Source organism: Cimex lectularius, unplaced genomic scaffold, assembly GCF_000648675.2.
Source record: "Cimex lectularius strain Harlan isolate CLEC.00 unplaced genomic scaffold, Clec_2.1 scaffold162, whole genome shotgun sequence".
Taxonomy (NCBI): domain Eukaryota; kingdom Metazoa; phylum Arthropoda; class Insecta; order Hemiptera; family Cimicidae; genus Cimex; species Cimex lectularius.
In genome coordinates this window covers 461,536-476,805 of record NW_019393086.1, presented here as the reverse complement: position 1 = coordinate 476,805, position 15,270 = coordinate 461,536, and the positions used below count along the sequence as shown (strand labels likewise).

General features: G+C 32.7%; 1 protein-coding gene across 2 annotated transcripts in view; it reads left to right on the top strand.

Annotated features, from left to right (window-relative positions):
• The window catches only part of LOC106666059 (whirlin), a 148,885-nt gene extending 135,698 nt beyond the window's left edge, over window positions 1–13,187 (top strand). For both annotated transcript variants that reach the window (XM_024229888.1, XM_024229887.1), the window contains 9 exons: window positions 6,429–6,592; window positions 7,071–7,197; window positions 7,264–7,365; window positions 7,468–7,578; window positions 8,864–9,031; window positions 9,346–9,480; window positions 11,764–12,080; window positions 12,140–12,353; window positions 12,431–13,187. In XM_024229888.1, coding sequence (XP_024085656.1) covers window positions 6,429–6,592; window positions 7,071–7,197; window positions 7,264–7,365; window positions 7,468–7,578; window positions 8,864–9,031; window positions 9,346–9,480; window positions 11,764–12,080; window positions 12,140–12,353; window positions 12,431–12,808 — 1,716 coding nt within the window. In that variant the 3' untranslated portion in view covers window positions 12,809–13,187. The remainder of the gene's footprint in view (window positions 1–6,428; window positions 6,593–7,070; window positions 7,198–7,263; window positions 7,366–7,467; window positions 7,579–8,863; window positions 9,032–9,345; window positions 9,481–11,763; window positions 12,081–12,139; window positions 12,354–12,430) is intronic.
• Window positions 13,188–15,270: the final 2,083 nt, after the last annotated feature.

Sequence of the window (15,270 nt, the reverse complement as noted above, 5' to 3'; positions counted from 1 at the left end):
TTTTTTTTTTTTTAAGACGGACCCCCAAATTGTAGGGAATTAAAGGTCTCCCACAAATAAAAAGATAAAGATTTAAAGTTTATTGGTAAAGAACACATAAACAAAAGTAAAAGGATAACTAGTTAACATTAAAATACATTAGCGTAAAAAGAAACGTGTTCGTAGGACCGCGTGGTGGTAACAACTAAAACTGTCAGCTGGGGTCCAGATAGAGGGGAGAGACAGAGTTCCCGCCATGTAGGGCCTCCGTTGACGTAGTGGCGGTCAACATCCTACATATATATATATATATATATAATTTTTTTTAAATTAGAATTTTGAATTTTTGTTCCATAATTTAAACATGTCCTTATTATTATATGTATATTACAATATATATTATATAATAATACATTATATATAATTTTTTTTCTTTTTTTAACGAGGGTTCGCTACAGTAGAGGTCAATCAACGCTCAGGGTGCCGGTGTTTTTGAAAATTATTTAAATTAATTATTTTAAAAAAATTTATTTACCATCTAGCCATTTAAAATTTATTAAGAATTTGTTGATAACAAGCACTCAAAATAGAGTAGTCATCACGTTGGGAGAAGTGTATAGAGAGTGATGGAAAGAATTTTAATTAATACAAAATGTTTAATTTTATTTTAATTTTATAATTTCACTAATTTCGGGGTCCGCTTGACCAATTAATATATTACAATTAATTAAGGTTTTTAGTTGAGATAAAAAAGTCAGTGTCACGAGCGGGATTCGAACCCACGACCTCGGCTTGATACGCCGCTCCTCTACCACTTGAGCTATCGTGACCTCGATCCACTCGGACACCAACTTCCCATCTCAACCCCACCTTTTGAATTTTCCCTCCTTTTTGCCATTAGTGTCCGAGTGGATCGAGATCACGATAGCTCGAGTGGTAGAGCAGCGGCGTATCTAGCCGAAGATCTTAGGTTGGAATCCCGCTCGTGCCATTGACTTTTTTATCTCAACTAAAAACCTTAACTAATTGTCATGTATTAATTGGTCAAGCGGACCACGAAATTAGTGAATTTATTTTATAACCATAAACTACATTATTTTCCGGTCAACCCAATACTACTACTTATTTATGTGGTAGAAGAAGAATTTCAACGAAAAACGTTTTCAACCCAACCAAGACCTTACGTAAAAAGAATAATTAATTGAAATTTGAATATTCTTTACCAATCCTTTTTTTTAAATATCGGCAGTGTATATCTCTTTTAGTTTCTGTTTAATTTTTTAAATATTGTAACGATGAGCTAGATTATCGACCTGCAAGAAACATGAAGTTTTTTTCAGAGGATCTACGGAAGAGGTCAACACAGGGAAAAACTTCCTTTCGGTTTTCGCCGAGCTTTCGACAGTTTTTATACTGTCATCTTCAGGGCCTGTTTTATTATCATATAAAAAAACAACAATTAAAAACATTCAATTCTTGTGCAATTTGTTTTTCATGTTTTTAATTTTTTTTTAATATGATAATAAAACAGGCCCTGAAGATGACAGTATAGAAACTGTCGCAAGCTCGGCGAAAACCGAAAGGAAGTTTTTCCCTGTGTTGACCTCTTCCGTAGATCCTCTGAAAAAAACTTCATTTTTAAATATTAGTCAATCGAATCAAGAGTTCACACTTAATAGAGAAATGTTTTGACATAACTATCCCACGAGGGGTGGCATGAATACAGACAGCATGGAAAGTCGTGAAACTAGACATAAACGGGCCCATTGTTTTCTTACTAATTCGACCTATCCGAAATTCATAATATAAAAAATGCAAAACAACCGAACTAGGATTAGACCACGGCAAAGCTCATTTTCAAAAACCGTAATGAAAGGTAATTTTCACCAAGCGCTTGACAAAACCGTACATCCGAGTTTTCCTCACTGTTGCCCAACGGGTTGCGTTTTTTTTTTTCGTTTTTTCTTTATTGCTGAATATCCTCTGGGCATTTCTTCAGCCTTCATCCTGCATTTTAAAACGCCTCTCGGTCTAAATATCACGGTAGCCGGACAAATTATGAAACGGCCGACAGTGGTAAAAGGAGCAGAAACTGCTCTTGTGTGGAAAAGCTGGCCAGTCGAGATCGAGTAACTGTACACCGCGGTTCATGTGTTTCGCAAAAGTGAGCACCTGGAAAAACCGGAGCTCAATTTTCCCCCATCTGCCCTGACGTCTGACAGCTCACTTAAGCATTTTTTGGGACGAGCTTTTATCACACGGTGGATTAGGTAAAATGGAGACTTTTTTTTTCTTGCGGAGGGTTTCACCTGTAATTCCTCAGTTGAACGAGAAAAATATCTTCTGACATATATTTCTAAAGATTCTCACTCAGATATACGTTTCGACCTTTAATATTATAATTTCATATTTAAAAAATCACGGATGTGGACAATTGGAAAGAAAATACTCATTGTCAGTCCTTCGTCGAGCTTAAAATATATCTCCTTCATCAAAACTTTCCAACTATAATCAATAATTTTCTTGATATCAATGTTTCCAGTCTTAATTCCGATTTATAATGAAATAATTATAGTAAACATTCCTCGAAAGCTTGACAAATGAACAAGATATTTTTCATTTCTTTAAATTCTCCTTATCTTTGATTTTTAATATAACTATTCAGAAATCGTGAGATGCGGTCTGGTGTGATGTAGGTTTCAGAAAAACATTTTCTTTATCGTGCCAACGTTTCGATCTTTATTGAGATCATCATCAGGGCCTGGGATTTACAAACATTGTTTAAATTTAACAAATACATGTAGGATTTGGAAAAAAGTGAATTTATACAATGCAAAATATTGTAGAAAGAATTTTAGTAGAAATACTTCGATTGAAAACAAAAAATATATTTTGCATTGTATAAATTCACTTTTTGAAGATGATCTCAATAAAGATCGAAACGTTGGCACGATAAAGAAAATGTTTTTCTGAAACCTACATCGCACCAGACCGCATCTCACGATTTCTGAATAATTATCGACTAACGGTCACTAATCACCACACATTTTAATATAACATCATAATTAATATTAACAAGGTTAATGCAATAAATATAAACATCTATTTGTAATAGCCGTAGGTTTCAATATGAAAAATAGATCTTCAAATTTTGTTTCACTTTTAACTGAAGAAGAACCATTTTCTTTCAACTTGGCCTTATCCATGATCTTTTTTAATATAAAATTATTCATATAGCTGTTAAATAATAATAAGTTTAATTTCTTTTGTTTAATTTTGAAAAATATTAAAACTCAATAATATTAAAAATATTAAAACGTTTGTTCGTAGTCTGAATAAGTACCACACTGGCTCTTTTTTAAAATAAACTGTTATAAAATATTGATGACTGACGACCACTGTTTTAACCATTGCGTTAACTCATCTGTGGAAGGATTAAAATAAATCCGAATCGTTGTGGATAAAAACTGGTTGTGGTTTTTTTTGAGATGACCTATTATCCTACCTTCAAGTCGGAAAAATCATAATTTTAGAATTGTGATCTTTACTATGACACTCCAAAAGTTTTTTTTTCCTTAAACAAACCAAGACAATGGATAATTACTAAGCTAGTTAACACTTGCCTCTCAAATTATTTCAAAAGAGTATAAAGAATTTTTCCATTAAATTAATCCTTTTTTGCACAAAATTACCTTTTATCTGTCAAATTAACTTTTTTTCCTTCAAATTAACCTTTTCCCCATCAAATTGACTCTATTACAATTCAAATTAGCCTTTTTTATTTAAAATCAACCCTTTCTTTAAAATCAAAAAACCTAGGAAATGATTATGTAAGCACATAAAATAAAATTTCTGCTAATAAAAAAAAATATAAATATAAAATAATTAGGCTCTTATAGGATATAACAATTAATTACAATTAAAATTACAAATAATGTAAAATAAAATATAAAAACAAACGGTTCTTCTTTTAATTTGAAATTGTTTAAATATAAAATAATTGGGCTTTTAAACGTAACGTAAAAAATTTTACGTTTTAATTGTAATTCATTCTCATGTGGCCTTCTAAGAGGTAAATTATGTTATATTAAAAGAATCTTAAAAATGCAGAAATTTTATTTTACATAGTTATATTTCATACTATCTCCTAAGTGTTTTAATGCATTAAAGAAAGGGTTCATTTGAAATTATGAGGGATTAATTTAAAGTTAAAAAGGTTTAATTTGAAGTTAAATAGGATTGGGATTTTACTTTACATTCTTATATTTTATATCCTCTCATAAGTTTTTAATGTTCTAAAAAAAGGTTATTTAAAATTAAAATGGCTGAATTTAAAGTTAAAAAATTATTTTCCAATGCAATAAGGCTCTATAAGCCAATAACAAATGAAACGGATAGTTTTCCCCCCTCCCCACGACAAACTGCAAAGTCATAGTTGGAAAATGGATTGTTATTTGAGATTCGAGTTTTCCCCTCAGGGCTTCATCAATTGTGGATAAAATAACACAAATATACAGAAACATAGAAACAATATAAAAACATGGTAGTCTGTGGTTAGCATAATTGGAGGTTTGCCTCCCCCCCATTCATGCTAATAAATTACATTCACACGTCATTCACACTTTTATTAGTTTGTAGGTTTAATAAATTTAGTAAAAATTCAACGTACTAAACAAATCATGCTGATTTCTGGGCAAAACTTTGAATTTTTATTGAACCACCTACATTTTTATTTCTAAGAATAATTTATTTTTTGGTAAATCTGACCCTTGTTTTATGAAAATAAGAGTTTGATTTAGTAGTTATGAATTTTTAAGATTGTGAAAACATTTTTTGGCCATTTTTCTCAAATCACCAAATAAATGCGAATAGAAAATATCATTGTTTGCACTTATAGCTGATATTCATTGTGTTAGTCCTGATTTGTTTTTTTTTGTTTTTTAAATTTCTCGATTATGAATTGTTTAATTTTTGCCAACATAACCAAGAGATCAACTTAATGTTTACATTATTTTATATACAGGGTATTTCATGAACATAAGTCAATATTTCAGGATGTTATCTTACATATAAAATTTGAATAAAAAGTTCCTATTCTCTACAATCTGACCTCAATTGTATTTGAGATATTTTACTTTTTCAGGTGTACTTAATTTCTCAAAGGTCAGTTATCACCAATATAATGTCACAGAACCTTTGAGGACATGGTTGTCATGTCTGACGACCACTTTTTTAACCATTGCGTTAATTCACCTGAGGAAGGATTAAAATAAATCCGAAACGTTGTGGATAAAAACTTGTTGTGGTTTTTTTGAGATGACCTATTATCCCACCTTCAAGAAGGAAAAATCATAAGTTAAACTGTTGAGGTCAAAATATAAGAAAACATCTAAAATTATGCTCATACAATGGATGGAAAAACCCAATTAAGGTAAAGGGAGGGATAAATGGGAGTCGTCTACCTGTAAAAGAACAGATGAACGAATTACAACTAAATTAAAACAAAAATCAGTGTCAAAGGTCTGAAAATAACCCAAATCAAAATGTTCAAAAAGAAGCCTGCAATTACCTGGCGTTTTCATCGGCTTTTTGGCCATTGTTGTTTTACTCTCTTTTCTTTTTAACTCTTCTGCCTTCGTATAATTAAAGATTCACACTCCGGCACAAATTTTTTTCCAGTCATCGTGCGATGGAGCGTCCTGCCGGGGTTTAATTACGGTCAATTTTCTTTGCATTTTCCATAGACCATGAGATTAAAAAACATTTAATAGGAGATACTAGTGCAGCCATCATGAAATCTGCATTTGATCACATACAAAATATTTCCATTTGAAGAAATAGATTTTATATTTTTTGAACCTATCATTCCTCAGCTCTTATTTCTTCCTATGTTCTTAACTTTGAAAAATGCTTTGATGGCTCAGGGCCTGATCAGTAGAGATAAAATATATGGTATAATAAACATAATATACTTTATACATATATTAAAAATGTATACGTTTAACACATGGTAGTCTGGTTAGTACTCATAAGTCACTACATGTACTGGATATTCTACAGAGATAGGGGAACAAGCTCCTCCATTCGTGCTAATAAATTACATTCACACTCCAGACTTCATTCACACTGCCCCAGAATACTCTATAATCCTCAGGGTCTTGCAGCTTGCAAATTGTTGGCTGAACAAGTCGAGAAAAGGCAGATCATGATGATCAAACTAATGTCAACATTAACATGTATCAAATATTTAAAAAAAATTCAGCAGAAAAATCCCTAGACGAAGGGAGACAAATTGCAACTTTGTGTAGCTAAATAGCAATAGTAATGGAAATATTATAGTACAGAATATTTCTCTAATTGAAACAATAGCTTGATTTCATGATTAATGTGTATTAAAAAATGAATTAATAATTGACAAAGTGATTAATTTTTGTTGTTTTATTTGTAAGGCTGTATCAGTTATGAGGTGCAGCGGAGTACTCGAACTCATCGTAAGGAAAGGCGCCGGACTCGAGCTCTTCCCGGGGGAGTCTTCCGGTTACAACAGCTCTGCGAGCAGTGTGGCAGGCGACAACCCACCCTCAAGGCTGTCAGTCCTTCACGAGGAATCCAAGTAATACACTTTACCTACATGATTCCGAATCAATGAAACATTTTGAATTTTATTTTTCTTAGATTGTAAAAAGAATCTAAATTTAAATTAGGACCAAGAGCCTCCGACAGGAGCTAGAAGGCGCTTGTTGTTCAAGGAGCACTAAATGTTTCAATGGACAGTTCTACTATCGCGGAAAATGGTTGGGGACAAATGATCCTTCAACCAGTCCCGGCTCCACCGATTATGTCCATAATCCTTTATTTGAAATGCGGTGTGTTCTATAGGCAAAAAAATGAAAATTTTGTCATCTAATATCACTGTTTTGCCGCTTATCACATTAATAAACATTGTTCGCCTTGTTTGCATTGACAACAGCACACTGTTTTTTTTTAATAAAATTTTTAATTGTGTACTCAACGGTGATGGCGTGTGTTTTGATTGGGCAAATAAATTATTTTTTACCTTCTTTTTTTTTTATTTGTGTTTTATTTTTCAGTCACAATGGATTCAACGATGCTTGCATTGAGCGAAATGGAAATGGCCAAAACCGTTCTGATTATTCTAACGGCTGCACTGTCATCCATGTAGGTGGTGATGAACCTGACTCCACAGCGAACAAAAAGGTATCCTGAAAAAAATTATTCAACCAACAACAAAATGTTTTTTAAACTGGTCGTTTTTCTTTCCAGATTGCTGAAATTTGCATGGTTTCACAACAGCTGGAGACAAAGACGACGACTGTGTTTGTTGAGGTGCACCACAGCGAAGATGACACCGTCTCCCACACTCAAGTGAGTTCACCTTATCTTTGTGCATATTTGCCTGACCTTACGTTAACAAACACATTATGAATTACACAATATTTGATTAATGCCGCATGTAAATTTCCACAGTCTGACACCAGCACTGATAGACTCACAAACTCTTCTTCGGTTAGCTCTTTTACAAGCAGTGCCAGCAGCCTGAGCAGTGCTATTAGCCAAGAGCTTGAAAGGCGATCTAAAGTAAGTTATCAGTTTACAAATATACTGATAAATATTTATCGTCATTTAAATGATAAGAAAAATATTTAAATTGCACTTATTGGCTTTTTATAACCACATAATTAATCTGTTTAAGAAATTTCCAATTTAATCAGTATTAGGTTTTATATCTAGACCAAAAACGGATTTTTAATTTTTTACCTGTTACTCCTATGCCTTTTAAAAAATTTAATTAAGAAATAATGCATTCTTTTTCACTTCTTGCACTTTTAAAAAGAATCATTTAGTCATTAAAAATTAATCAAATAAATTAAGATACAATTTCATGCAAATAATTAAACAATTGGGTTAAACCATAAGATCAAACGTTATATATAAATTTATATTTATTAGGTTTCATGGTCCGCTTGACCAAATAAATTCTTTTCAATTAATTAATGTTTTGGTTGAGATAAAAAAAAGTCAGCGTCACGAGCGGGATTCGAACCCACGACCTTCGGCTTGATACACCGCTGCTCTACCACTTGAGCTATCGTGACTTCGATCCACTCGGACACATGACTCTCATCACTGTAAGGCAAAGGTCCAGGGATTTGAATGCAGGGTCGCTGGAAACTTACAAATGTGGCTTTTTTTTTTTTTTTTTTTTTTTTTTTTTTTTTTCAAAAACACTGAGGAATCATATAAACTCTTAGTTGAAATACCCTTGTAAAAGAAAAAAAGAAAATTACTTTTTATTCTTCTAATGTTGTAATGTATCTGAAAAATAAAAATTTAATTATTGTGAGATTTCCACTTGGGGTCTGCGGATTAATGAGTAGGTTGGTCATTTTCAATTGTTTGGTCTACTATCCTCACTTTTCTGTATGTATGGCTGCTTACCATCATCAATACTGGGTTTGAAGCAAGATCAATCATACTACTGATATAAAATCTTGATAAATTAATTAAGGTTTTTAGTTGAGATAAAAAAGTCAGTGTCACGAGCGGGATTCGAACCCACGACCTTCGGCTTGATACACCGCTACTGTACCACTTGAGCTATCATGATAGTGCTAGTTAGTGCCCGAGTGGATCGAAGTCACGATAGCTCAAGTGGTAGAGTAGCGGCGTAGTGCTAGTTAGTGCCCGAGTGGATCGAAGTCACGATAGCTCAAGTGGTAGAGTAGCGGCGTATCTACCCGAAGGTCGTGGGTTCGAATCCCGCTTGTGACACTGACTTTTTTAATCTCAACCAAAACATTAATTAATTGAAAAGTTATATATAAATATCGACAACAATTTCACATTCTCTTGATAATTTCAGAGGACACCTGCTGAAATCGCAGCGAAGACAAACCACCAGACGGACAAGCTCATCAAATCTGGACTGGCCAAGGAGAAAGTACAACAACACGAACAGTTAATGCAGGAATTCAGAAAAGCACATAAGAAAATGTTTTCCGGCGACCAACAAGAGAATGTTAACGATGAGGTAAAGTTTTATTTCCAATTAATAAATTATTCATAACCGTAACATTCCAGTTTAATGAAGTTACGCTAGTCTGATTCGCCGAGCATATTACCTCATCCACTTTTCAAATATTTAATTGGTTACATATCTTTTGCAACTCCTGATATAGTTTTGAGTTAGTTCCCATCGGGAGTTTCGTGAATGAGTATCGTGTGAACCCACTCGTGAAATGGATTCTAAGCCAGTCCTCTTTCAAATTAGGACTTACATTGTATACAATTTTTTCTGCCTGTCTTGAGAGGATTTTCCATTTTTACATTTTGTTTAATTTCAAGGAGAGAGAAGAGACAAGACTGGCAGCTGAGCAGAAGGTGAAAACCAACGGGGAAACAGAAAAAAAATTAGAAGAGCGCAAGACAGAAACCGAGAGGACAAATAAACACCAAACAGCACCACCACCACCTCCTCCTGTAAGTTTTTAAGATTTTTTTAATATAACAACATCAAAATAAACGCAATATATTCGGCACATTTCACACAATGTTCAAAGAAACATGTATGTTAATATAAATTGTTGAACCAGATGGTTTCACTGTCTCATTCGGAGATAAATATAGCAACTTGAACGAATTGTTTACTCTTTGTAATCTAAACAACACATTTACAGTTTTAACAAGTATGTGCTCCAAAGCAATAAATTTATGTGATATGACATAAGCACTACAATTGTAAAAATAGCTTATTTGTTACATCAAGGTATTGGAACAATAGACCCAAAAATACAAAAGAAAATCTTACAAAATTTTTAATGTATATCCCTTATTAATTGAATACATTTTGTGCAAATCAGGGCTCCACAAAATTTTAGGATAACCCCAATTCTAATACAGTACGAATAACTCCCTCACACTGATAGAAGGCTGTATAACATCTCCAAACAAACCAATTACTGAAGTGTATTAACATAAACTATATATGAATTTGCTAATAGCGAGAGCAGGATAAAATTTATAAAATGAGGCATAATGTTAATACAAATTTTAGTAAAAAATATATATATATATAAAGAACAATATGAAAAATCACATAAAAAGTTCTAATATTACATGCAATAAAAAATGTCTTTTATGATAATAAAATTAATAATGGCAAACTAAAAGAAGATATTAATATGGTTAATGAATATGTACAAAAAAAAAAGGAACAATCCGACAGAGTATAGAAATTATGAATGATGGAGTGGGTGTGGAGTTCAATCCAAATGTTTTGAAAAAACAACGGGTAACTAGAAATATTTATTGATCGGTTGCTAGTTAAAAAAATAAACTTTAAAAGAATCAACAATAGGACTCAGCCACCACATCATAAGTGAATCATTAGGTTTCCGTTGTTTGCCATACATTGGTGAATTATCGCAAAATGTTAGTAAAATTTTTAAACAAGAACGTTTCAGAATAGCTTTTAGAAGTGCGAGGTCACTAAAAAACATCCTCTCAAAACCTAAAGAGTTGGCAAAAAGCGGGGTTTACCAACTCAATTGTAATGACTGTAATATTAAATATATAGGTCAAAGCGGTAGAGAAATAAAAATGAGAGTAAAAGAACACTTGCCTAATTCGAGCAAATTTTCGGAATTTAAGGACCATCTAAAAGAAACAAAACATAATTTCAATTCAAATCTAGAGTGTTACATCATCTAGAGTGTGTTTCAATCTTCACAAGAATGTTACATAGTTTCAACAAAGGGAAAGAATTAGAGTGGTTTGAGAAATTTGAAATTAAAAAAATGTAAAATTGAACATGGAGATAAATGCATTAATAATATAACAGATTTTGAGCTACCTCCCATTTTAAATATGTACATAAATAATATTAAACGTCCAAATAATTAAATTAATTATTTTAATTGTTATTATTTTTATAATAATTTAATAATATTAAGATATTATTCTAATTTTTTTAAAATCTTTTAATCTCTTAATTTAATTACTTAATCAGTATTTACTATTATAATAGTTATTTGTGTTATAATTCCCGCTTTTCACACGTTCAAATTGAGCGCCATTAAAAAACCAGCCCCTCCTCATTGGAACGTCGCGTTGGCATTAAACTTATTAAATTAACTGGTTTTCGTGGTCCGCTTGACCAATTATATCTTTCAATTAATTAAGGTTTTTAGTTTAGATAAAAAGTCAGTGTCACGAGCAGGATTCGAACCCATGACCTACGGCTAGATACGCCGCTGCTCTACCACTTGAGCTATCGTGACTCAGACACTAACTTCCCATCTCAACCTCACCTTATTCTTGAATAACTTTGAAATGAAGTATACCTTCACTAAAGCTCTCCGTGGCCATTTCATTTTTCCTGAGAAACAAATTGATTACACGACATTTGAAAAATGGCAAAAAGGAGGCAAAATTCGAAAGGTGTGGTTGAGATGGGAAGTTGATGTCCGAGTGGATCGAGGTCATGATAGCTCAAGTGGTAGAGTAGCGGCGTATCAAGCCGAAGGTCGTGGGTTCGAATCCTGCTCGTGTCACTGACTTTTTTATCTCAATTAAAAACCTTAATTAATTGAATGATATTAATTGGTAAAGTGGACCACAAAAAATAGTGAATCTTGATAAAGTTAATAAAAAATAAAAAAATTGAACAAACTGTCAATATTTTAAATATCAATTATAAAAATAACATTGTAAAAATTGCTGTTTTAGTTTGTAATAATACAAACACATAAAATTAAATTCTAGTTACCAAATGGAAAAGAAAAGGAGAAAGTGGTCTACAAGCCGAATCATCCTTCAACCAAAAAGTATCCAGCCCCGATGCCACCTGCTCCGCCATCGCCTCCTTACTGTCCAACTCCTGATTACGACACGACAAGTTTAGCATCGGACAGTATAGAAGAAAATGATAAACGATCTCAGAAGAACAGTCAAAAAGGCGACATCGTTGAAATGCAGAGCCTTGAGTCGTTTAAGCTCACCAACCCCTCAAAAGTGAAGCCTAAGCCACCCAACACATACTTCACCCAGAACCCCAGCTTGACTTCTGACACCAGCAATGGGTATTTTATATCATCAATTAATCGAGAATTTTTTTTTTAATTTTCTTTTTCATTTTTAGAACGGCAAGCACATTACCAATTAAAGACAAACCAGTTGTCACTATAAGAGAATATCCAGGAGGTAAAGAAAGAAAAAATCCAGCTAAATTTGATTTTCTTCAAAACATTCCTCCTCCTGTCGCTAATGATGGAGAACCCATTGGTGCACGGTTGCAGAATGAACTTTCACACACTTTGTCACGAGCGACAGTATTGACAAAAAATGAAACACAGGTATTGTTTTTTTGTTTTGTTTTTTTTTTTTTATTGGCAAAATTAGAAGCTTTTATGATTATAACTTAAATTTTCAGGTCACTAATTTCAATCAGAATGGCCAGAATAAAAAAGGAACTGTCGTCATGATTAACGGTACATCGAATCAAGAACCTGCCAAGCCATTTTATCTTTTTCCAGCCAACCAGATGAACTCGGCAGACAGCAAGAAAATTACCAGCATAATTCACTCGGTCAACAAGCCTTATGCAAACGGCAGACCAAAGAGCAACATCGTCGAGAACGGAACTAAAAACTCAGTCACGTTCAATTTCAGCAACAAGACTCAAGAAGTGAGAAATGTAAACCACACTCAGCCAAATGGTATTTTGAAAAACGGCAATAACAACATCGCCCAAATTCAGATTCAGTCTATCGACAAGACGCACAAGTCAATCAAGTTCGGCGGGTCTTGAACCGACTTACCCCTCGGGTTTTAATATTACGTGCCTTTTAATATTACTATTTTGCTACCGAATTGACTGAGTGCGATTTTCGCTTAAATTCCTAGACAATAACATAAAAATTTAATATTTTACACAAATATCTGCTAGAAAACGAGTTTGTAAAATTTTGTACATAAATACTTTTAGTTCATTAAGGAATCAGACTTGTCTCACTATACTTTGAAAATAGTTAAAAATTAATTTTATAGGTGTTCCGTAGTTTAAAAAAAAATCAATAATAATTTCCTTAAGTTATGATTAAAAAATTATATACTTAATTTTCAGTATTTGTTTCTATAATAACACATGGTATAATTTAATATCATACAGTTTTTCTTTTAGTTGTAAGGGAAGAAAATATAATGTTTTTTCTAGTCAAATTCTTCATAAGTAGTTATTAGAAAATATATAAATATAGAAAAAACAAAAATGTATACAAACAACCGTATACTCAAAAAAGTGGTATAAACATATTAGTTACATGTATAAAAATCTGTCCTTTTTGCAATACCTAATTTTACTTGAGTTGAAATGTAAAATATAAAAACAAAAAATTGTTAAAACATAAACCATATTTCCATGTTTACTCATGAAATAAAAATAAAAACGATCCATGGAGTTTTAAAAATATATCTTTATTTATAATATTTTTTTACAGATATGATTTAAATGGTATTATTTCAGTTGAATTTAATTCAACTATTCTACTAATTCAATTATTATTTTAATGTAATAACGACAATTTCAAAATAAAACGTTCTCAAGTGTAATCATTTGGTTAATAAATATTTAATCAAAGATAACTCCAGATAATGACCACTTATGAACCTAGTTTTTTTCCTTAATAATCTTAATAGATGCTGATTTGTAAGGTAAGAATATTTTATATAAGGTTAGATGGATCATGTATGATTTTGTGACCCCTCACCCTGGTTGATGGTGACTAGGAAGCAAGATTGTGCTCCCCAGGCACGCTTTCTGGCTTATTGTACCTTCCACCCCCTGGAAAGGTTAAAAAAACATTACAATAGAAAAATAGAGGGGAAAGGTATATATTTTTAAGATTCAAGAATTCATTATGAGTATTACAACAGTGTGAACTTCAGGTCGCACTTGGGCCAACACCTGAGGAAATGATAATACAAAAGAGAGTACCTCCAAGTCCAAGGGTCACCCTTGCATTAGCCTTGATTATCTGAATAATTAGAAAATACGATGTGATGATATTTATGAATCAATTTATGATTATAATCAAAAAAATATGTAGGTGATAGTAGGATGCCATAAAAATGGTTTTTAACTCACTCCGTTGAGAATATTTGATTTTTAAGTTTTTTCAAAAATTGATTATTCAGAGATCGTGAGATGCGGTCAGGTGTGATGTAGGTTTCAGAAACACATTTTCTTTATCGTGCGAACGTTTCAATCTTTATTGAGCTCATCTTCAGGGCCTGGGATTTACAAACATTGTTTACATTTAACTAATACATGTAGGATGTGGAAAAAAGAGAATTTATACAATGAAAAATATATTTTTTTTATTCAATCAAAGTATTCTACTCACTCAGTTTTTTCTTCTTCTGTGTAATTGTGCCATTCTTGCGTGTCGTGTTGAGAGTGCTAGTGAGATATTGCTGTTTTATGTTTATATACGTTTTGGATTCTGGAGGGGTGGGGAAGGAAAACAGAAAAAGTTTTTACAGAAACGCAAACAAATAACAGGACTGTATTGTCTATATATGCACCCAGAGTCTCCAGGGTCTAGTTAGCAGTCCTTCTACTTCCTAGGCTTAGTAGTTCTGCCATTTGTTTCTGCAATGATGCTTTAATGAACTTTTTTGCTTCCCTCTGCCCTGGAATACATTCCTATTAAACAGAAGACATACTTTTCACCGACTTGATGGATTAAAATTGGCCAATTTGTTAACCTCCTATGTGTCAGGTTAGAAGGTGATCAGCGTCTTTACGATCATACCCTCCTTGACCAATATTGGTCTATTGAGCCATATAGCTTTTTATTAGATCCCAAAGCTTTGTTAAAGACTCCTGTGTGTATTCTAGGTCTCAGCTTTTCCTCCCAGCCTGGCCTAAGTCTTCGTACGTACAAATGATGTGTTCAGCTGTTTCCTCTTCTTCCTGACAATATCTGCAATTTTATATTGTACACGTTTTTTACAGAAACACTAAAAATAACAGGGCTGCGTTGTCTATACATGTGCTTGGAGAGTCTCCAGGATCTAGTCAGCAGTCTTATTATCCTAGGTTTAGTAGTACTGCCATTTGTTTCTGCAGTGATCTTTTAACAAACTTTTTTGCTTGCCACTGTCCTGAAATGCATTCCCATTGAACATAAGACATACTTTTCACTCATTTGATGTATTAAAATTGGCCAATTTGTTAACCTCCTATGTGTGAGGTTAGAAGGTGTCAGC